General features: G+C 44.6%; 1 protein-coding gene across 1 annotated transcript in view; it reads right to left on the reverse strand.

Moving 5' to 3' along the window:
• LOC147886083 (187-kDa microtubule-associated protein AIR9-like) overlaps positions 1-23991 on the reverse strand; it is a 227735-nt gene that overhangs the window by 127536 nt on the left and 76208 nt on the right. Inside the window, exons 10-14 of the mRNA XM_087395940.1 lie at positions 23385-23617; positions 22716-22830; positions 6360-6480; positions 6048-6223; positions 5790-5925 (exon numbers count right to left, since the gene is read on the reverse strand). Coding sequence (XP_087252066.1) covers positions 5790-5925; positions 6048-6223; positions 6360-6480; positions 22716-22830; positions 23385-23617 — 781 coding nt within the window. The remainder of the gene's footprint in view (positions 1-5789; positions 5926-6047; positions 6224-6359; positions 6481-22715; positions 22831-23384; positions 23618-23991) is intronic.

Consider the following 23991-nt stretch of genomic DNA (forward strand, 5'->3'; position numbering starts at 1 on the left):
AAAAGCTTTACGGCTGCTCAAAATGGACTTGCTCTGCTCACCAAGAATGCATGGTAATTTGAATATAATAAACATCAAAATTCATGTGTTGGCAAGAAAGATCACTATGCTCAAGACATTTTTTGAACAAGAGCAGCCTTGCTCTATCATGTTGGCAATTTTGTGTGGACAGATGAGCACTAATGCTTATGGACATTGGCTAGTTGATCCATCAGAAGTAGTGCTTGGCAAATTGCAACGTAAAATCCCTGGTTGTCCATTTTCTAATTCCTTGATTCAGGACTGGAAGCAAGTACTCTCTCACATCAAATGGTCTCCCTACTTCTTTAGCTTCTTCACTCAGAATGGAAAGTATTCATTGGAGTGCTGTGTTTTCCTCTCCCCTTGCTGTTCAACAACCCATCAGAGCTTACAATCTTATGAAAATGGGTATCCGACACATTGATGATGTAGTAGATATGCAAGGAAATTTCCTCACTTTTCCAGTAGCATGTCGACAATACAATTTGGGGATGCATCATAGACCCATTTGGAAAGCTATTGCTGATCTCTTACTCCCTCTGATTCCGATTCCGACATTGAATGTCAGAGACAGGCTTCAAGATTGGCACCTTTGCTCTTCAACTACAAGCATATCCTCTAAGCCTTTGAATTTATTGACTTCTATACAGGCTTATCGTTTGATATTACCTCCTCCCTGGATTGCCCATCATGCTAATTCTCTCTAACATTTGAACAAGTCATTAGCCTGGTGGAAAGGAAGATTGCAATTGATATGGAAGTTGAAAATGCCTTTGAAGCAACGACTCTTTCTATGGCAATGTATTGTTGGTATTCTTCTAGTAGGGGTGAAATTGGCTCAAAGAAGGATAGCTTCACCCCTTTGTCCAAGATGTCATCTTACATCTGAGAGTATTCCGCATTTACTGTGGTTTTGTTCATATTCCAGAGACCTTCTAGACAGAATCTCCTATTTCTTATCTCTCAGATTCCCAGCTCACAGGTTCTACAGGTTTTTCTGGATATATGGCGAACTATCAGCTTCTTTATCACAGTATTCTCTTTTCTTCCACTGGATCAGATACTGGGCCTTATGGACCCTCTGGTTACAGCGCAATCAAGCATATCTGAATTCTCCACTTCAGCAGCCAATGGCCATATGAGTTCTTCCGAGCCTCATTGCGGCAGTCTTTATATGATGCCTTACATGAGGAAGATTTAGATGTTTCTTGTATTAAGCTTTTCTTTTACTGCTTTTGATGGATAGGGGTTTGGCTCTCTTTTGAGCTCTGCCCAGATGTAAATGAATGTATCATAATATAAGTATCTTGGTTTCACAAAAAAACCAAAAAAAAAAAAGAGTGTGTGTGTGTGAAGACACTTTTCTGGCATTATGTACATAGAATGCATCCCGATGTGATCTCTTTGCAGGAACACAATCAACACTTCTTGGCTGGCCAGCAAGGCCACTATGCTGGTTATGATATTTTTTATGCTGGCACAATGCACTTTTCGGGGGTCTGCATCCTGGTCAAACATGATATGCAGCCCACGGTTGCTTACAATGACCCTCAGGGTCCATGGATGGTGATCAGGTGCATCTAACAGGCTGATCTCTATGAAATAGCATCTGTTTATGCCTCACAAACCTCTCTGACTAGAGCTCAAATGTGGGACTCCCTTAAACAATATCCATGGCTGTCCAATGCTTTTTTGAATGGAGACTTCAACAACTCGCCCGCCACTCGAGATAATACCACTCATCGTTCTCACATGATCCCCACTGAGCTCCGACATTGGGAAGATATGCTCTCATCCCTGCATGCAGAAGATTTATGGCTCTCAACAAGGGACAGAGATATGGGTTATACATATCATCACAATGCTTTTACTCATTACTGGGCTCGACTTGACAGATGGTATTTGCTGCATGCTCAGCAGTATGCTGATTTTACATGTACACTTTGGGTTGATCATTCCCTCTTGCTCTCTGATCATTTTCCAGTATGCTTGACATTATCAATAGCACGTTTGACAGATGATATGCCTTTCTTTGGTCGTCGCCTGCTCCATGTTAATAGTGCTTATTTGCTTCATCAACAATTTCAGAACATGGTGAGAGTGGCTGTCCGTCCCCTCCTCTTACATGCTCAGGAGGATATGGATTTTGCTTGGATCAGTCTTGCTCATCGCTTACAGGCTGTTATTCAAGATTATGGCCAGAGTTACATGGGAAACCTCAGGCTCAAGCTGAAATGGGCTCAATCTCACAAGCAGCAAATGGATGCAATCAGTTCTCATAGGCAGCTTACCTCTTCTGAGCAGGATTCTTGTGCTTATGCGGTTCATATCATCCACCAAAATGATCTTTGCAAATTAAAGAAATGGCAAATCCGAGCTCGCATGAAACCCCTTTTGGATAAGGGCTGGTCCTCCAAAGCCTTTTTTAAAAGTCTTCATGCGGATAGGCGAAAGGAGGATATTTGCAGGATCAAGAAAGATGATGGCACTTGGACCACTTCCAAATCAGAATTGGAATCGCAATGTTCTAGTCATTTCCAGCATCTCCTTTCTCTTCAGCCTGATCATCTTATGCAAGTGGATACAGCTAGGTCTCAATTTCTTATGCATGTCCAGCCCATATTGTCTCGGGAACAGGCTCATGCATTGGAGCAGCCTTTTATGCTTAGTGAACTGCATGATGTTTTGAGTCATCTACGCAAAAGCAGCTCTCCTGGTTGGGATGGATTGATTGTCAAATTTTTCCGTGCATTTTGGGGTGATCTCAAAAACACTCTTCTTCTAATGATCAATCATGCTTGGGCAGAACAATCTCTTCCCCCATCCTGGAAACATGGCCTGGTCAAATTGATTCCCAAAAAAAGCTTGTGTCAAGACGATGGCTGATTGGCGGCCTATATCTCTCATGCCTGTTATTTAAAAACTCATTGCTAAAATGATTGTCCTCAGAGTTCAATTCTTTCTGCAAGCAGGACTTCATCCTAGACAGTATGGGTTTGTCCCCAGAAGGTAGATCACTGACAATATCTCCAATGCTTTGCTTGCGATTGAGTATGCCAAATATTCTAAACAAGATGTTCTCATTCTGCAAGTAGACATTGCGAAAGCATTTGATACTGTCCATTGGGATTTTATCTCTCAGACTATGCATAAATTGGGATTTGGCCCTCGGCTCGTCCATATCATCTACAGGCTCTCTTCTCAGGCCACGGCACAGTGCTTGCTTGGTGGTGGGTTGTCAAGAACGTGGACTATGACCCGCTCAGTGAGACAGGGTTGCCCTCTTAGTTCTTTACTGTATGCCATTGCTACCCATCCGTTACTGTTGCATATAGACTATCTTGCAGATACAGGACAGCTTCATGGCTTGCAAATTCTAGGGGCACAGTCTTTTCTTGCACAGGCATATGCTCATGATTCATACTTTATGCCCAGGAATTCTCAAAGTGACCCTTCTCACTTGATGCATACACTGAATAACTTTGGCATAGCTGCTGGACTGCAAATCAATTTTCAGAAATCAAAACTTCTAGCTTTGAAAGAAGCTGATTGGCATGCACTTCTCTGGCCAGGCCCCATTATCTCTTCCCACACTATTGTGAGGCTTCTAGGCTACCCCATTGGCTGGAATATTACCCCGCAACAACAGCTCAAATGGGTGCTTCAAAAGATCAACAAGAAGCTGGAATACTGGCATTTGTTCACTTGGCCTCTACATGTTCGACTTCGGATAGTACAGACCATCATTATGGCATATGTGCAATTTTATTTGCCTCTTCTTCCCTGGTCTTTCAAGCATTTGGCTTCCTATATGTCCCAGGCTATGGAGATATTTTGGAAAAGTAAATCTCATAAAAAGGCTTTGCGACTACTACCTATGCAGTCTATTTGTTCACCCAAGACTCATGGGGGGCTGAATATTCTCAATCTCCAGGTTCATATGTTGGCAAGAAAGAGCACTATGATTGCTGATTTTTTTCAGCAAAAACAGCCATGGGCTATTATGTTAGCAGCAATGTGTGGAAACATGGCGTCTCATGCATATGAGCATTGGATTACAGATCACTAGGAAGCAGTCATGACCACATTTCAGGGAAAAATTCCTGGTTGCCCTGTTTCTAATGCTTTTATTCATGATTGGAAGACAATTCTCTCATATGCAAAATGGACAGGTGCTTCTTCTCATCATGGTAATTCTCTTCGCTTGGAAAGCATCCATTGGAGCAAGGTGTTTGAATTGCCTCTCGCTTTACAGGCACCTATTAAAGCATACAATCTCATGAAATTGGGCATAAGATTTGTTGGCGATGTTGTGGATCAACAAGGTTGTATGCTTTCATTTCCACAAGCTTGCAGGACATTCTCCTTGGGTCTGCATCATAGGTCCATTTGGAGAATTCTTTCAACTATGTTGCAGCCATTTGTTCCGGTCCCTCCACTGTTTGTACAGGACAGATTACTGGACTGGAATTTGACTTCCTTACCTCCTGCTACCCATACGCTCTCAATGCACAATCTGACCTCCTCGAAGGTCTACAGATTTCTGCTTCCACCGCAATGGATTGACAAGCATGCCAACACTCTTTGGAATTTGGATAGGCCTCTATCTTGGTGGCAATCACGACTCGTGAAAATCTAGAAAGCCAAATTGCCATTGAAACAGAGGCTTTTCTTTTGGAGATGTATAGTGGGAGCTTTTTCCATTGGGGCGAAATTGGCAGCACGCCGCATTGCTTCCCCCTCCTGCCCCCGTTGTTCTCATCACTATGAAACAGTTCCTCACCTATTATGGTCTTGCCCACACTCTCACATATTGATCACTCATATTTCTCATTTGCTGCGGCTTCGGTTTCCCTCTATCAGCTTTGGGAAACTTTTCTGGATGTTTGGATGCCTCTCATCTCAGATGTCTCCATTCCTCCTCTTCTTTCACTGGACTCGCTTTTGGGTACTGTGGACCATTTGGACACAGAGACTGCATTCTAGGATGGGTCAACAGTTTCCTCAAGCATATATTTTCTTCAAAATGTCCCTCAAGCAATCCTTATATGACAGTTTTGCTGCAAGGGACTTGGATGCTACTAGCCTTGAAGTGTTCTCTACCTGTTTTTGAGTTTTCCATTGGGCTCTCTTTTGGAGTCTAATGTCAGTGTGTGGGAGACTTCCCATCTTGTAAATTTATGAGAATATAAATACACTGGATATTACCAAAAAATGTGTGTGTGTGTGTGAAGGGTTACATGAGGGTCTCAAAAAACAGAGAGCCTCAAACAGGAAATCAAAAGCTGATAATATACCTGTCATGGGTTTACCAAAAAAAAAAAGTGTGTGTGTGAAGGGTCTATGAGCGTGAAAAAACCAGATACAATGAGCTGAATAGGAGGAGCCTTTGAGCGGGCATCTGCACCTAAGACAAATGCAAAAAAAGAACATTAAACACGAGTACGAAGTGTCTGAGGTCATGGAGAGGACAGAAGCTGTGGTGTGGCGTCATTGTGGTGGTCCTCTGAATGCTGGTGAAGGAGTCATGTCTAGGAAGGAGGGAGAGAGGGGGAGAGAGAGAGAGAGAGAGAGAGAGAGGGGTAGTGCATGGAAGCTTTGTGCAAAAATCGAGGTGAAAAGTCACTTTTTCTTTTACAATTTCTCTAGTCCACGATGTATATACTTGAGCCTTCTCAAAACTGCCATGAACCACTGCAAATCCAAGCAAAGCCTTACAATCAGACTATACCTTTGACATGATACTCCCAGGTACAACTCACGCTTACCCTGATTGCGGATGTTCTCGGAGCCATTCATACTTGCTTGACCCTTCTCTACCACCAAAATATCTCCCAACACCTCTGATTGTATTGCCCTCAACAAGAGGACCAACAACTTGGACACTGTTGACACGGGGTGGAGCTGTGAAAGAGAAGAGATAGAGTGACTCGCTCTGATACAACTAAATGGACATATTGACCTTAAAACGATGATTAAAACTTAAAGTTCACCTTACAGAATTTGATTTCACAATAGAGAAGTACCTGCTTGTACAACTGCAGTTGTTGCAAAATGTGACTCCCCCTTCACACCCTCTTCAGTGACAGGTGTATACATAAGAAGAAGATTCGCATCAACATCATCTAGAGTAAGTTGATATTCGTGTTCTTCTGCACCCATGATTGCTACAGGGCTGCTACTTCCATGTCGTCTAAGCCAACTATCGTACTTACGGAAACAGAGTAAATTAAGGTTCGCCCAGTAATATTTGCCTTTCATCTTAAAGAGGAAAGTAGAACAACAATGCCAACTTAACTGTCCAGCCAAAAAGCACGACATCACAAGCATGCTTTTACCTCACTATTCCTTTGCCTGGAGTTCCACCACACCATGCAATCTCAGCATGTGCTTGGATGCTGCAGCCCTCTGTGAGTTCGCCCTCCACTCTTAGAAACAAGACTTTTGGGCAACCTGTGCCTGTAAAAAATAAGCCAAAAATGTAAACATACAGCTGAGAATAAAGGCTGAATAAGCACTCCTAGAAGCAAGTCCCGCTTACATCCAATGCATCACTGCTACTCTACTTCTCCACCCTGACCCAAAACTCCTTCAACCCTCCATGCCTACTCGCAGCCTCTAGCAACCCCCTGTTCCCAAACTCTTCTTTCCCGCTTGCTACATCCATCACCTACAGTTTTGCTGCCTTCTTGCACACACCAGATAGTGTTCACTATAAAGAGCCACCGTCCCAATATAGTGCTCTCTCTCTCTCTCTCTCTCTCTCTCTCTCTCTCTCTCTCTCTCTCACAAAGACCACCTAGGGGCGAGGGATCACTACTAGCCGACCTGGTGATATCATCTTCGGCAGAGGGGCTGCAGAGGCATTTGGAGGCCCTAGAGGTGTTCTGCAGAGAGACCTGACAGTCAACCTTGGGAAAACCAAGGTTATGATGGCTTGTATGAGTTACTCTTTGATTTTGTCTCGTAGGCCCATGAGGCTCCCGAAGACGTAAATATCTCTCGTTGAAATCCCCCCTCCCCCTCTACTCCAGTGACTCCAGCTAAATGATTACAGTGCTCTACAGTTGCAGCTAAGACACGTTCCCCATATGCACATATATATTATAAAGGAGGTTTAAATCGGCCTATCCTTGGTCACCATGAGTAGATCTTTTATTTACAGCAAGAGGTACATGACTTAAAGATGCAATTGGCAGCTGTGACAGCTAAACTCCAGTTTTTTGAAGGGCCTGGCAAGCAGGCAATCATAGATGAAGTTGTGAAGGCATGTAAGGCTTCCCCACCCACTCCTCACCTAGTCTCCACAATCAAAGACTTCATTCACACTGAAGTACAAACAATCAAGAAGCAATTTACTGTGGAAGTTGAGACAAAGGCAAGTAAAACTGATATTCAAGAAGAGATTAAGGAGCTCGAAGCCAGATGTGACAACGCATTAAAGATTCGGATAGGAAGACTTTCCTAAAATTGGTGCAAGGATGAGGACTCTTTTAGTGAAACTTTAGCAAATGTCAAAGCATCCATGCTCAACATTGAATGGAAGGATGGTGAGGAGGAGGGAGCAACTAACATCAAACACTCCAAAGGACATGTTATCAGCACTTTCAAGTCACGTGACTTACGAACCAAGATTCTCCACCAATCACATAAGCTGAAAGGGACAAAGGTATGGATAGCTGAGCAGCTCACATGAGCTCAATTGAAGAACAAAGCAACTGAATTAGCCAAGGTTAGAGCTGCAAGGAAGGAGGGAAAATGGCAATATACCGTGAAGGCATAGCAATTATCAAAGAATTTAAATCTAAACTAAAAGACTCTCAGTCTTAAACTCATGTATGGTCGATTATATGTTTTGATGTTTTATTAGATGTAGGTAGGTACTCTAAATAAACAGAGCTGCTTTGGCACTATATGAGAGCTGCCATGAGCCCTCACTAAGCTGGTGTATGAGTTGGTTTTGTACTGTCCCATAGACATGTTGGTCTCCGGTGGACATTAAGAGACTCTCTCTCTCTCTCTCTCTCTCTCTCTCTCTCTCTCTCTCTCTCTCTCTCTCAGATGGCTGTCATATGGAGGACTCACTTGCTTCCCACATGGAGGGGGGAAGAGCACAGTGGATTCCCTGATGGGCTCCCCAGCCTTTGTGACACATGTATATGACCTAATGGTCCCTCCTCCCCCACTTGGCATGGACCACTCCTATTTGGCATTTAGCATATCGACCATCATGCCAGGAGCAGGACGGGATCAGTCGGCCCCCAACCGTATTCAAGTACACTTTGACCATGCCTTGGAGGCAGTCTATGAGCTACTTGTCACATGTGCTACCGAACCACCTGGGAGATGATGCAAACCTTACACATGCTTCAGACACTTTGGTCTCAGTGGTCCACGATGCCGCCACTAGGTCTTTTCCAACGACTCACTCAAGAGTCCGCTCCCCATCTGCGAAGATGCCCGAGAATCCATGGTTTGATGACAAGTGCCAAGAGATGAGAACTCACCTCATACCATAGTAGATTTTGGGACACTTGACGAGATCAGAGGCACAGCAGATATATCAACGGTTGACACAACGTAAGAGGCGGGCTTTCCTATCACATAGGTGTTAGAATTATTGTTATAATTTAGCAGTGACCAATGTAATGTAATAAGTAGGCTAGGGGCACTTTTCCCTCACTTAGAGGTTTTTCCCCCTAACCACAGTTACTTCACTAACTACGGTTAGTGAAGGATAAGGTTTTGTCACTTAGACAAAACCTATCACTCTCTTCAGTTGTATTACACACTCATCTATTGCAACTATCGTTTTCAGCTCTCTCTCTCTCCTGCTCTCACACTTTGCTCTCTCCCTTCCACTCACATTTGGTATCAGAGCAAGTCGATCACCTACACTTGCTAAGCTCCTTCAGTCTGCTCGCTAGTCACTCTTCATTCCAAGCTTGGAAGAGTCCAGCCCGTACGTGCATCTTCAGAGGCAAGCTGCACATCAGTCCGTACAGCCATTCTACGCTGTTCCATACGTCCGTACCAGGCCCAGCTGCCCTACGCCATTCGCACGCTTCCTGTACCTGCACTCGACGCCAGCCCGTACAAAATGCCATACAACCGTACATCCCCGTTTTGTACAGATCACCGTACAGCATGTAGCCCATCCCGTGCCGTCAGGTTCGTCCGTACATCGCCCGTACAGTGCGTACGTTTCCGTACAATTTCGCCATACAGCCTCGCCAAGTTCTGTCCGTATACCTCGTACACTTGCGTTGAGTTGTCCATACAGACTCCGTACATCCGTACAAGTGTACGGATTTCGACCGTACAGGCTGCGCTGTACAGTTCCGTACACTTGCATTCAACCGGACTGACAGTTCCATACTGTTAGTCCGTACAGTTTGAAGGTCACTTTGTAGGTGGGCTTGGAAAGTTGCATTTTTGCAGGATTTTCTTTGCAGGAGGATGTTGGAAAGAGTTTTGTCAAGCTCTTGTGCATACAACCATTGTTTGACCGTATTTTTGGGAGTACATTTGGAGCTTTGGCAGACAAATTGCAAATTTGGGACTTTCAGTTAATTTGCCCTCTTTTGGATGCAATTTCCTTGAAGAAATTTGGGGTTTTTGCAATTACACTGCAATTTTGCAGTGAAATTTGGGGCTTTTGCAGGCAGAGAGCAATTTGTGCAACATTTGGGGCACTCAGACCATTTGCCCCTTTCTGGTTGCAATTTCGAGCCACAAATTGGGGCTTTTGTGTTGGGAGAGCAATTTTGCAGGTTTCAGTTCACACTGCCTTTCTGTGAGTGTTTTGAAGCACTTTTGGCAGGTTTTGGGAGAGATTGGATGCTCTGGCAGATTTCTGACAAAGACATTACAGAGATTGGAGTTGCATTTTTAGCCAGTGTTTGGCTGTATTTTTTGGGATTTGTGCACTCCATTCTCAGCAAGGGAATTCAGATTTGCATTTGCTGTATTTTCTTTCTCAGACATGGCCCAGCAAAATTAGAATGATTTCCAATTCAGTGGTCTCTCACAAGAGGATAAGCTGGATGGTACCAACTACTCCCTCTAGAGTTTTATGGTACGCAATATTCTGATTTCCCGTAATTTGTGGGACTATGTAAATGGGGATGAGTTCCGGCCAGCAAATGTGGCACCTAATACCCCTCCCCAACAAGAAAGAGGCAGAGGTCGTGCACACAGGGTACAGCTGCAGCACAAGTTATTGGTGCGGTTATACCTACCACTCCAGAGCAAAAGAGATGGGATTCACGTGATGCTTTAGCTTTGTCATGTATTTCTCTTTCAGTGAAAAGATTCATCATTCCGCATATCCGGTCGTGTAAGACCTCAAAGGCAGCATGGGATATTTTGGAGAGCATGTATGCAGCTCGGAATGATGCCAGGGTGTCTTTTTTGAAAAGAGAATTGTCTCATACACATATCGAAGAAAGTGACTCCATGTCAATGCACCTCACAAAGCTACAAGATTTACGAGAGCAATTGCTGAATATTGATGAGATCATTCCTGATTCAGAGATGATTACCACTACTCTGAATTCTCTTCCTGAGTCTTATCTCAGCTTTCATACCTCGCTGAATTTGTCATTGAGGGGCGGTGCAAATCCTCTCAATTTTCACAAGTTGATAGGACTTCTGTTGCAGGAAGAGCAGACCAGGAAAAACATGGCTTCACGAGCAAGTGAACATGCCATGCTTTCAAAATTCAAGCCTAAAGTAAAGGGACAGGCAAAGACTTCAGCAAATCAGCCTTCCAGTGGTTCAGGACAGCCTTCTCAAAAGGCTAATGGTGTTGCAGGTAAGCCCAAGAAGAAGGGAATATGTCATTACTGCAAAAAGCCAAGTCAGTACATTGGAGAATGCAAGAAAAGGCTTGCAAAAGAAAAGAAAAACAGCTCCGGTATGGCTGTTTCAGATTCAGCTCCTCATGTATATGACAATGAGCAAGCTACAGCCAACTTTGTAGAGCACGACAAAGCCTTCTTGTCTTGCATTTCAGACTCTCAGTTGGCTGCTCCGGATAGTACAGCCACTTGTAATGATGTCTTATGCTTTTCTGACATGCAGTTATGATTCTTCCAAGGATGCATCAGCTTTCAGTGTCAATGAGACACAAAATACATGGTATTTTGATAGCAGTGCCTCAAAGCATATCACTTCCAGGAAGTGTCTTTTCACATCTCTGCATCCACCTCCCGTTGGTTAAAAGGTCACATGTGCCAACAACTCCTCCTATTCAGTTCGTGGTACAGGAGAAGTTGAACTTATAGCCATTGATGGCTCAATATTCAGAATTTCTGATGTCTTGTATGTGCCTGGTATCACAAAAAATCTACTTTCATGTCCACTCTTAACAGAGCTGGATTTCAGGTCATTTTTGAAGATGACAAGTGTGCAGTCCATGACAGAGAAAATGACTATGCCTTGAGATTGTCTGGCACTTTGTTACGTGGTCTTTTTCAGCTTGACATGTATGAGAAAAGACCAGCACATGCTCTTGCAGTTTGCACTCCTACTGCTGCTATGCAGAATGCGGAGTTATGGCATGCCAGATATGGACACATGCATTATGGCAGCTTGATGACGCTTCAAAAACATGCCATGGTTGATGCATTGCCTCCTCTTGAAACACCTCCTCCACATGCCTGTGAAGGGTGCATTCCTGGTAAAATGCACAGATTTCCTTTCAAGAAGGATGGATCAGTAAAAGATTTCCTCATAGTGATGTCTGTGGTCCCATGAGGACTCCATCATGGGGTGGTCATCTTTACTTTGTGACTTTTAAAGATGACGACTACAACTACACTTGGGCTTATGGGCTGAAACGCAAATCAGAAGTGTTTATGGTTTTCAAACACTTTGCAGCCATGGTTGAGAATGAATCAGGACTCAAGATACAGACATTACGCACAGATAGAGGAGGGGAGTATTTGTCTGCAGATTTTGATGTTTTTTTGAGGGCATTGTACATCAGCTTACACTGAGGCTAACTCCTCAGCGAAATGGCAAAGCTAAGAGGAAAAATCGTACTCTTATGGAGATGGATAGATGCATGCTAAAAAGCAAAAAATTGCCTCACAAATTTTGGCTTGAAGGTCTTATGAATCAGGACTCAAGATACAGACATTACGCACAGATAGAGGAGGGGAGTATTTGTCTGCAGATTTTGATGTTTTTTTGAAAGACAAGGGCATTGTACATCAGCTTACAGTGAGGCTAACTCCTCAGCGAAATGGCAAAGCTAAGAGGAAAAATCGTACTCTTATGGAGATGGATAGATGCATGCTAAAAAGCAAAAAATTGCCTCACAAATTTTGGCTTGAAGGTCTCATGTGTGCCAATTATGTTTTGAATCGGGCACCCACAAAAGCTTTGAAGACCAAGACTCCCTATGAAGTTTGGCAAGGGAGAAAGCCTTCTGTGGATCATTTCCGTGTTTTTGGATGCCTTGCATATGCTCATGTGCCCGTTGAATTTCGGCATAAGTTGTCTGATAAGGCAATCAAATGCATTTTTGTTGGGTACAGTGCAGAGAGCAAGGGCTACCGTCTCTACAATACTGTCACACGCAAGATTATTGTCAGTAGAGATGTTATATTTTCAGAAAATTCAGCTTCACTCAAGCTGAATTTGATTTGCCTACGTCTTCCGATGATGTCTTTGAGGGGTTACTACCCATTGCCTTGGGATCCCCTGCTGATATATCTGACGAAAATCAGAATTTTCAGATACCTCCCCATGCTCCGATTCAGCCACAGGATGTCTTACCACCTCCACAAGCAGTGGAAGAGGTTGTTCAGCAAGAAATTGCAGATATACATGCAGCAAAAACAGTCCCAAATTGGCTGTTACAAACTCTCAGGGAGAGTAAAATTGATGCTCCATTACCTGGCAGAACTCGGAGTGCAGTAAGGCATGGGGGGGGAGCACTTTCAGTTGAATCAGCTTATGCAGGTACTCTTCTTGATGAGGAGGAGCCAGAGACATTTGAAGAGGCACAGGATAATGTGCATTGGATGAATGCCATGCACGATGAGTTGCAGTCCATTCAGAAAAATCAGACATGGGAAGTTGTCGATTTGCCACCAAGTAAACATGCCATAGGTACACGGTGGGTTTTCAAAGTTAAAAGAAAGCCAGATGGGACCATTGATAGGTACAAGGCAAGGCTGGTTGCAAAAGGATATGCTCGAAAAAAGGGCATAGACTATGAGGAGACTTTTGCTCCTACATCCAGAATGACAACCATCCGGTCAGTTCTCGCCATGGCTGCAAATTTTCAATGGAATGTTCATCAGTTGGACATAAAAACAGCCTTCCGTAATGGAGACTTGTTGGAAGAGCTTTATGTCAAACAACCTCCAGGCTTTGCAATTTCAGAAAATGCACTTCAGGTATGCAAGCTGAATAAAGCTTTGTATGGGCTGAAACAAGCCCCACGTGCATGGTGTGCCAAAATTCATGCCTTTCTGACCAGCAAGGGGCTGCACAATAGTCCAACTGAGAGCACCCTCTACATCAAGAAGGATGGGGGGGATATTTTAGTCATCATTCTTTATGTAGATGACTTACTCCTCACAGGGTCAAATGAAGATAATATTGCAGATTTTAAAGCTGAATTGCAGACCACTTTTGACATGTCAGATTTGGGGCTGCTACACTTTTATTTGGAGATCCAGTTCACTCAAGAGAAAAGTGGCATCGTTATGTCTCAATCCAAGTATGTGCAGAAACTCTTGGACTAATTCAACATGCAGGATTGTAAGCCCGTAGCTACTCCCATGGAGCCGGGGCTGAAGCTTACAATGCATGAAGCAAGTGAATCATTTGATGTCACACTCTACAGTCAAGCTGTTGGATGCCTCATTTATCTCTGCAATACACGACCCGATATTCAGTTTGCAGTTTCTCAGGTAAGCAAATATATGCACAGCCCAAAGACTATGCATTGGCAGGCTGTAAAACGCATCTTCCGTTATTTGCAAGGTACCAAGTCTTTTGGCTTGATGTTTCCCAGGGGGGGTGACTTGCAGATGCATGCCTACAGTGACTCAGATTGGGCTGGAGACTATGACACTAGGCAGTCCACAAGTGGCAATTGTTTCTTTTTGGGCAAAGCTTGTATTTCTTGGTTGAGCAAGAAACAATCTACAGTGGCTACCTCTTCATGTGAAGCTGAGTACAGGGCAGCTTTCACAGCGACAGTTGAATGTGTTTGGCTGCGTCGTTTATTTGCTGATCTTCATCTTTCATTGGAGGGTCCTTCTCCAATTCTCACTGATAGTCAGAGTGCTATTGCAGTGGCAAAGAATCATGTGTTTCATGCTCGCACGAAGCACGTTGAGGTTCACTATCACTACGTCAGAGAGAAGTTGCATGCAGGAGAGATCAGTATGATCTATGTGTCAACACATGACAATGTTGCAGACATTTTCACCAAAGCACTTCCACATGAAAAGTTTGAGGCATTTCGCAGTGCCCTGAACTTATCTCCTTTTGGTGATTGATCATTTCCTTGTACATGACATTGGCACTGTAAGGGGGTGTTAGAATTATTGTTATAATTTAGCAGTGACTAATGTAATGTAATAAGTAGGCTAGGGGCACTTTTCCCTCACTTAGAGGTTTTTTCCCCTAACCACAGTTAGTTCACTAACAACGGTTAGTGAAGGATAAGGTTTTGTAACTTAGACAAAACCTATCACTCTCTTCAGTTGTATTACACACTCATCTATTGCAACTATCGTTTTCAGCTCTCTCTCTCTCCTGCTCCTGCTCTCACACTTTGCTCTCTCCCTTCCATTCACAATAGGATGGATGGGGTGATTTGATCTTTTCGAGGAGGTCATTCCGCCTTTGCCGGGGGAGGGGTCCTGCCTAAGGGGAAGTCGCCTATCCCCATCACGGATCCTGATGTGTGGCACATTTATGCAACATTCCTCTATGACTCTCATCTCAGACACCCCCTGATATATCTGTCCTTCCCAAATCCACCACATGCAGATTGTTCACTGCATAGAACGTGTGAGCTGCATTATGCCGGCTCCAGAATCAGAGAGCCCAAGATCATGAGCGGCTACACACTGAGCACTTCGCACATGGACAAGATGTCCCGGCCCCAATCCTAGCGCAAATGTTCAATCACGCTGTGTGCCACGGTTTCCCCCCTAATTGCAATACCACCACCATTGTGCCAATACACAAAGCAGGCGACCCCATGGATACTGGGAACTACCACACTCTCATGATTGGTCATACACTAGCTAAGATACATGGGTCAATACTATGAGAGAGAGAGAGAGAGAGAGGGATTAGCTCCTACACAAAAGCACATGGGCAGCAGGCACTAGGCAGGCTAGGTTTCAGAGACAGGATTCCACCCTTGATCACATCTTCACCTTGCGGGCATTCATTGAGGAGGTGAGTTCGAGATCCCAAAAAGTCTATGCATGTTTTGTAGACTTTCGAAAGGCCTTCAATATAATCCCACGATTTTGCATGATCAGCGACTTCAAGAGATGGAGATCCCATGAGACATGATATGGGGTGGATGAGCTTATATGAATCATTGATGAGATCACAACCTTCATTGACCGTCTAGGGGGCGAGAGATCATTGTTGGCTGAACTGATGATACAGATATTACTGTATTCAGATGACATAGTACTATCTTCCTCAGCAGCAACAGGCCCACACAGGCACCTAAGGTGTTTTGCACAGAGAGAGATCTGACAATTAACCTTGTCAAAACCAAGATGATGATCTTCAACACCTCACGGGCAGTCCTTCACCGCCGACACAACTTCACTTACCGAGGGGAGCTAGTGGAGATTATACAGTCGTACACTTATCCATGGGCAGTCTTTGCAATCTCAGCTAAGTCGTATAGATAACTCTAGTGCCAATCTCGGTAATCTCTCTAGCACAGATGTTCAACCATGCCATATGTCACGGCTTCCCACCCTCGTAGAGTACCACCATCATTGTACTGATGGATCGTTACTGGAGAGGGCGATCAGCAACCATACAGAGGCACATGGGCAACATGCTCTAGGGCAAGCAGGTTTTCGGAGACAGCACTCCACGCTAGACCACATCTTCACCCTGAGGACTATCATTGAGAAGGCGAGGTCGAGACGCCAGAAAGTCTACGCTTGTTTTGTAGACTTTCGGAAGGCCTTCGACATTGTCCCGCGATTCCACATGATCAAGAGACTACAAGATATGCAGATTCCAAAGGCTCTGATTTGGGGAGTGGTGAGCCTATATGAGTCCATCAGAGGGAGAGCACGATCGGGGTAAAGCACGGATGCCCTCTCTCACCAACTCTCTTCGAGCTCTACATTGATCTCATCTTCCATAGACCACCTAGAAGGCGAGGGAGCACCACTAGCTGACTTGATGATACAGATTCTACTATATGCGGATAACATAGTCCTCCTGTCATCTTCGGCAAAGGGACTACAGAGACATCTAGATGCCCTAGAGGTGTTCTGCACACAGAGAGACATGATGGTTAACCTTGGGAAGACCAAGGTCATGATCTTCAACACCTCTTACACAGTGCTTCACCGACATAGCTTTACATACCAGAGTCAGCTAGTGGAGATTGTGCAGTCCTACACATACTTGGGGCAGTTTTCAGAGGGCCAATTTTCATGATGACCCACATAGCCAAAGCACGACTCACACAAGGGCATGGTGCTTTGGCCTAGCTAAAGCGACAGTGCTTCCAGGCGCACTTCCACGATCCACCGACGAAGTGTTGGCTTTTCAACACTCTAGTGAGGCCGACTGTCATGTATGCGGCACCTTTTTGGGGGTGTGATCTTTCAACAACAGAATGGAGGAGATTTGAGCAGCTACAAGTGATTATGGGCTCTAGGATGATTCGGAGTAAGCCCTCGGTCCCCCATCAGATAGTGCAAGCAGAGTTTGCCATGACCCCTCCCTAGGTTGATGCCATCTTTCAAATAAGGGCATTCCTCCACAGAGTTTGGGACCTACCTCACGAGAGACTTCCAAGATTGGCACTAGAGTCTTCCATATGACTAGCAGAGAGTGTGGTCGGTACAGCATGGTATGTACGCATTACCGCATGGTTTGCCAGTCACGCAATTCAGATGGACCGGCTTACCCCGTTTCGGTATAGCATGCACCGCCCGAGTTGATCCCACGGGATAAGATTAACCGCACCATACGGTTAGATCTCCTTCAGCTCCACACATCTCGCACTCGGGGGGGGGGGGGACTAGCAGTTCCCCACCAAGACCCAGCTCTACTATGACCATTTCCTAAGAGTATCGGAGGATGGGCTCATCATCAGACCTCAGTATCTGGAGGACAGAGGAGTCTCACACGCGCTAAGGATTGCCATCGGACAAATGCGTGTCTCGTCCCATCAGCTGAGGATCGAGGCAGGGAAAGCTACAGGCATACCCAGAGAGCAACAGACTTGCAGGTTGTGCACGATGGGGGCGGTCGAGACAGAGGAGCATTTTCTATGTGTCTGCCCAGCCTACTATGAGATCCGAGGGCTCTACCACTACCTTTTTCAGGAGGGGCACGGCTTTGGCCCACTCTCACAACTGATCCACTTCCAAGACGTCTGTATGGGCTCTACCTGATGGAGATGCGACAACACAGAGAGACGCTACTACGACATATAAGAGAGGAGCAGGATGGGACCACCACACCACAGGGCACTGAGGTAGACCGAGCGCACTGACAGGTCATGGATTTCTATGCATTTGACTCAGCTCCAGGGCACTCTGGGGTAGAGGAGGAGGAGCTAGCCGACATGAGAGATGTATGGATCGGTGGAGAGAGCCAACACAGCACTGCTGGACGAGGGACACAGAGACCGTACACAACGCGACAGGCGACCAAAGCACACACGATCGAGGTTAGACCTATTTCAGCTCTCCTCAAGGGAGATTGACCGAGGCGAGGCATTACCCTTGACATAGCCCATTGGATCCAGAGATAGAGGAGACCACGCCCTCCACCACCACAGGAGACAACCTGACAAATGCAGATGCGTGAACTCTTTGCATCTCATCAAAGAGCCACCATGGATCCTGGATACGTGGAGCCGGTTCATGCGCTTGGGACTCTAGCTCTGAGCACTTGATATTTTCATGCCACCCTAATGCTATTTTGCTACTCTCTTTTTTTTGCTATTATGTACTAGTATAGCATTTTAGTACTCAACAAGGGCCTTAGCAAGCCCTTTACCCTTTGCCTCAGCCCACTGTGGTCTGTATGAGTTACTTGATTCCGTACTTAGTCCCATAGGCCTATGAGGCAACTTGCGGATGTTAATATATATTTTCTTTCTTTCTTTCTTTCTTTCTCTAGGTAAGACCTAAACCTTGTGGAGGTAAGTGACCGTGTGGAAGATGGCATCAACCTAGAGCAGTGTCATGCCTAACTCTGCCTCTATGATCTAGTGGGGAGAACTAAGGGTTTGCTCTGAATCATCTTGGATCCCATAGTCACCTGCAAACCTCTTGAAGTGCTGCCACTCAGTCGTTGTTGATAGATCGCCTCCCTAGAAGAGTGCTGCATCCTTTGTCACTGACTTTTTTTTTTTTTGGAGGAGAGGGGGGGGGGGGGGAGGGATAGGAGTGCCCCATCAAGATTCTATTCTATTAGCATCACAGCCTGAGAGTATCAATGGATGAAGTGATTATCAAACCCCGGTACTTGGAGGATAGACAAGCCTTACATGCTTTGAGGATTGCCATCGGAGAGATGCGGATCTCATCCCATCAATTGAGGATTGAGGCAGGGAGAGCCACAGGTACACCCAGAGAGCAGCATATGTGAAGATTATGCACTTTGGAGGAAGTAGAAACAAAGGAACACTTCCAGCATACTTTCCATGTATATTATGATCTCCGAGGACAATATCATTGCTTATTTCAAGAGGAACACAAGTTTGGGCCTCCCCCCTAGCAAATTCACTTCCTGGACCAAGTTTGCCTTGGTCTCTATCTGATGGAGATGAGATGGCATAGAGAGACCTTGTTGTGCCGTATCAGAGAGCAAGATGAGACAGTGACACATCAGACCGAGCTAGATCAAGCTTAGCGACATGTCACAGATTTTTATACACTTGAGGAGTCTACCCTTAGACATCGTAGAATGGAGTAGGAGGAGATAGATGATATGAGGGCTGAGTGGGTCAGTGGGATGAGGCGACGACGAGCACAGATGCAACCAAAAATGCAGAAGCCACACACGATGTAGAGACACACAGGGCACGAACGATAGAGGATCAGCCCATCACAACTATATTCGGGGGGATCACCCGATTAGAGGTATCACTATCAACATGGCCCTCTAGATATAGAGATCATGGAGACCACGCCCCCCACTGTCGAGAGAGACGACTCGGTAGATACAAATACGAGACATTTTCGCAACTCATAGGAGACCCACCCTAGCACCAAGCTATGTATTTTGACTCTGAGTTTGAATACTAGTTTTGGTTTCTTGTATTTTGAGTTTGGTTTAGCGTAGTACTCAGCAAAGGGCCTTAGCGAGCCCTTTGCTTCGTCACAGTGGCTTGCAGATTATCTTTGTGATTAAACTTTGTCTCATCCACCCGGGAGGCCTCTCGAAGATGGTAATACATCTCTCTCTCTCTCTCTCTCTCTCTCTCTCCTTCCTCCCCCCCCCCCAGACATTGACCTTAAGGAGGCAAGTATGCTACGGGTTTCGGCTGACAAACAAGGACCTTTCACATCCTATGGGCAGGCCCTATTAGACCTCGGCAAGATGCATGATCTCGTTATTTATAATGGTCTTGACAGATGGCCCGCATCAGGTGGTTTCACGTGCTTTCCACATCGGGGAGGCTCCAGTGTTGTGGACTACATCATGGGATCCCCTACCTTCACATCTCGCATCACTGACTTTACCATAGCACCTCTCCCCAGGGGCTGATCAAACCTAACTTTACTTTAGCATTTCTACTCCTCGTCGCGCAGCACTTTCCACCCCGCTTAGCTCTTACTCCACCTACCATGATATATGCTTTGATCACGATCACTCACCTACTTACTCTAGTGGTCTTCACTTACTTCTCGCCTACATCGACTTTATATCTCTTTTAGAGGATCGTGCTGCCCTAGTCACCCACTCACTACACGAGGCTGCTCTCCACTCTTTCCCCCACACCACCCACTCCACCCGCCCACCACCCCCTGGGACCGTACCCTGTAATAGCTGGTACGATGATGAGTGTAAGGCTTTACGCCATCAGCTCAGATTCGAAACCAAAAACAAACTCCAAGCGAACCAAAGATGCTACGTGAGTACCGTCGAGTGGTACGCAGAAAGAAACTAGACTTTGTTCACCAGAACGAGGAGGAGCTACTGAACATCATGTTCAGTAACAACTCGTAGGACTTTTGGCAGAGATTTCTTAAGGGACGGTCCCCCTCACCACTCACAGACACTCAGGTGTGGTTTAATTATGCATGCACACTCTATGATATCCCAAATCAGCCAGTCCCTAATCTCTCACATATGCCACGCCCCACCACCTGCACCCTCTTCACTAGGGGGGGGAGGGGGGGATAAAGGATGCCGTAATGACACTTCATAATGGCCGAGCGAAGGATCATGAGGGACTATGCACTGAGTTCATTGCATGTGGGATTAACCTCCTAGCCCTGATCTTAGCAAAGCTATTTAATGAAGCTGTTTGTTTGGGGTTTCCACGCACTTGGACCATCATATCTCACCCATTCACAAGGCAAGGGATCCCATGAGCCCGGAGAACTACAAGACCATTATGATTCGACATGTCATATCCAAGATTTATGCATCATTACTTGATTCTGAGGTCAGCAAATTGCGGAGTGTCAAGGACTTATGAGCAAGGGGAAAGGCCGGATTCAGACGTGATCATGGGACCATGGACCACATTCTCACACTCAGATGTATCATCGAGGAGGCGAGGGCACGAAAGAAGAGGGTTTACTGTTGCTTTGTGGATTTCCGCAAGGCATTTGACACGGTTCCTGTTGAATTTTAACTCACATATTGGGATATTCTCAAGTCTACTTTTGCTGCATATGGTCAATTGTGCTTGGTAATAACAACAAATGCCGAATTCGTGGAAGAATGGGCTTGTCAAGCTTCTTCCAAAGAAGCAAATATGTGAATCTTTGGCTGACTGGCATCGTATCACTCTTTTGCCAGTAATCTATAAGATCATAACCAAAATGGTGGTTGATTGCATCAAAGGATACTTACATGATGGTCTCCACCCTGCACAATATGGGTTTGTTCCTCACAGGCATATCATTGATAATATTGCAAATGCTAGGATGTGCTATTGTTGCAAGTTCATATTGCCAAGGCTTTTGACATGGTTCAATGGGATTTCATCTCGCAAACCATGCAAGCTTTGGGTTTTGGCACGAAAATGCAGCATGTTATCTACTGGTTGTACAATGACAGTAAAGCTGCATGTATAATGTCTGGGGATTTTTATGAAAATTGTTGTTTAGTTCACCAGGATGTCCACTTAGTGCACTGTTGTATGCGATAGCGATGCATCCAATGCTTCAATACATGGATCATTTGATGGCTACATGCATGTTGCATGGACTGGAAATTCATGGAAGTCGCACTATGGTTGCTCAACCTATGCTGATGATTCTTTTTTTACCCCAAGGAATACTGAGAGAGATGTTTCTTCCCTTATGCATGCTCCATCATTATCTTGCCTGGCTGCTGGTCTACATGTGAAATTTCAGAAATCTACGCTGTTACCTTTGCATTCTAAAGATTGGCATAGTCTTTTATAGCTGCGGGAAATTGTTCCGCCTACTCAGTTAGTTCGCCATCTTGGTTATCCTTTGGGCTGCAATCTCAAACTTTTCCGTGCCAAAAACTTTCCATAATGACTGACATAAAGCATGTGAGATCTCCCTTGCCAAACATGATCGAAGGCAGATAAAAGTGAATGTATGCCATCAAGATAGATTGGACTATCCTTAGGTAAACATGCAACGGCCAAGTTGCCAATTTCTAGTATTCAAGCTTTTTCTTTAATTTTGCAAGTGCAACATCTCTGTTTGCCAAAGATGCATGTGGGTTTGAATATTCTCAACATTCATATGCTCATAAGGGCAAAATGATGCTGCAATTTATGCAAGGAGATCAACCCCGACGCTCTCTGCAGCTATCTTTCTTTGATTCTCTGCAAACTCACCAAGTAGATTACAATGTCTACTTGTCATACAGTGAGATCTTCTACTTGTGCTTTTCAGCTCCCCATTTAGGGGAAGCTACTGTGTAATATAAAGCATCAAAATTTTCGTTTTTAAAAATAGGTAAGTATGTATATGGCCATTTAATGCTACACATTTCTGGTGGCAATCCATGGATCGCTTTGGTCTTTCTCTCGATGATCCTCTAAAAACACAACAATTAGTGCAGTTTCAAACTCATGAATTACACATTATACTCTGATATTAGTCTTTTTGCCTCTGACTTCAGAAATAACAACAGTGGCCAATGAAATTTACAAGGCATAAATTGTTCGCCATCAATGCATCAAAATCCAGTTACCTTATTGAGGTTGCTTTCAAAACCAAAATTGTAGATCCACAGCGTAAAAAAGAAGCAGAAATTTTACAATTATAGAAAAGTACCTGGTGCTACGGGTGATGAGATTGCATAAATGGGGGCATATTCAATCACTCCTATCACTGGTGTACACTCTACTTTCAGGCAGCAGCCTACATCCTGATGTTTTGGCCAGTAGTTCTACATAAGATAGTATCAACATTTGTCAGTTACATGAAAGCAAAATGCTGTAAAAGAAAACACTAAAGCATAGTTCAAAGCCAACATAAACAGCAGACACGACACAAGAAATACAACAGCTTTTAAAGCAAAAGTGAAAGGTCCATATATCGCATAGTTCCATACAATACTTATGCAAAAGAAGTTGTGATAGCACAAAAAGCCTTGCAAAACTGGAATGAACTCTTTTCAGTAAATTGAAAGCAGGGGACACTTTCCCCGGTGTGCTACAATCATTGCAAGAGGAGAAACCAAGAAAGCTAATCCCAAAATCTGTATTTGGCTATCCTGATGACATCATTTGTTGCATTATCCAAACCAAAAAGCAGCAGCCCTCATGCAGAGAAAAACCCCCCAAAAAATCCATAGACAATTCCAGCACATGATATCCGGACACTCATTGAAGATTTGAAGGACAAAAAGAAGATGCTATCCTGCATCCACATTCCCACAATGCTACAACTTCTTTAAAGCTTACCTTTCATCCCAGAACATATTATCCTCCATGCTCTTACCTTACTCACAGCACCTTCAATGGCCAGAAAATTTGTTGCAGTTTTATCTCCAGCATACCACTGGTATCTTAAAGTCAAATCTGACAACTCTTGAATGTTTCCCTCTTTCTCTAATATGAAGAGGCAAGAGCAACAGTCTTCCTCAGAGGGTGAAGATATAGAAGCTTTCTTAACCGTATATCCAGGGGGAAGTTTGTCACTCCACTGTGCCACCAAAAATTGCAGAGTTGATTCTGTTTCAATCAAGAGAAAACATTACAATTGTGCAAATCTGTGTAAGAGATCACCACATGACTCCTAACAAACATTTGAGAAACCTCATACAGAAAAATCAAATTTCAGCCTACAAACACCATTATGAACATCCTAGCTCAGGTGAGTCCTTTACTATTTGCCACGGCAGTGCCCCATGCGTAAAGCCTAAACTACCAGATCAGTGTGTAGAGAACACAAAGGGTATTGCAAGGTACGAGGGAAATGAATATCCACCATGCGTCAGTTGCAAGTCTGAGGTGAAACCTTAAACCAAACCTGAAGACAGCTTCCACCAAGAGAATGTAGCCACTGGTTAAATCGCACCTTAGAAAACAAGGCCAGAACTGGCTGG

The sequence above is a fragment of the Dipteris shenzhenensis genome, chromosome 24, assembly GCF_047967505.1.
Source record: "Dipteris shenzhenensis isolate YYH24624 ecotype China chromosome 24, Dip_SZ_1.0, whole genome shotgun sequence".
Lineage (NCBI taxonomy): Eukaryota > Viridiplantae > Streptophyta > Polypodiopsida > Gleicheniales > Dipteridaceae > Dipteris > Dipteris shenzhenensis.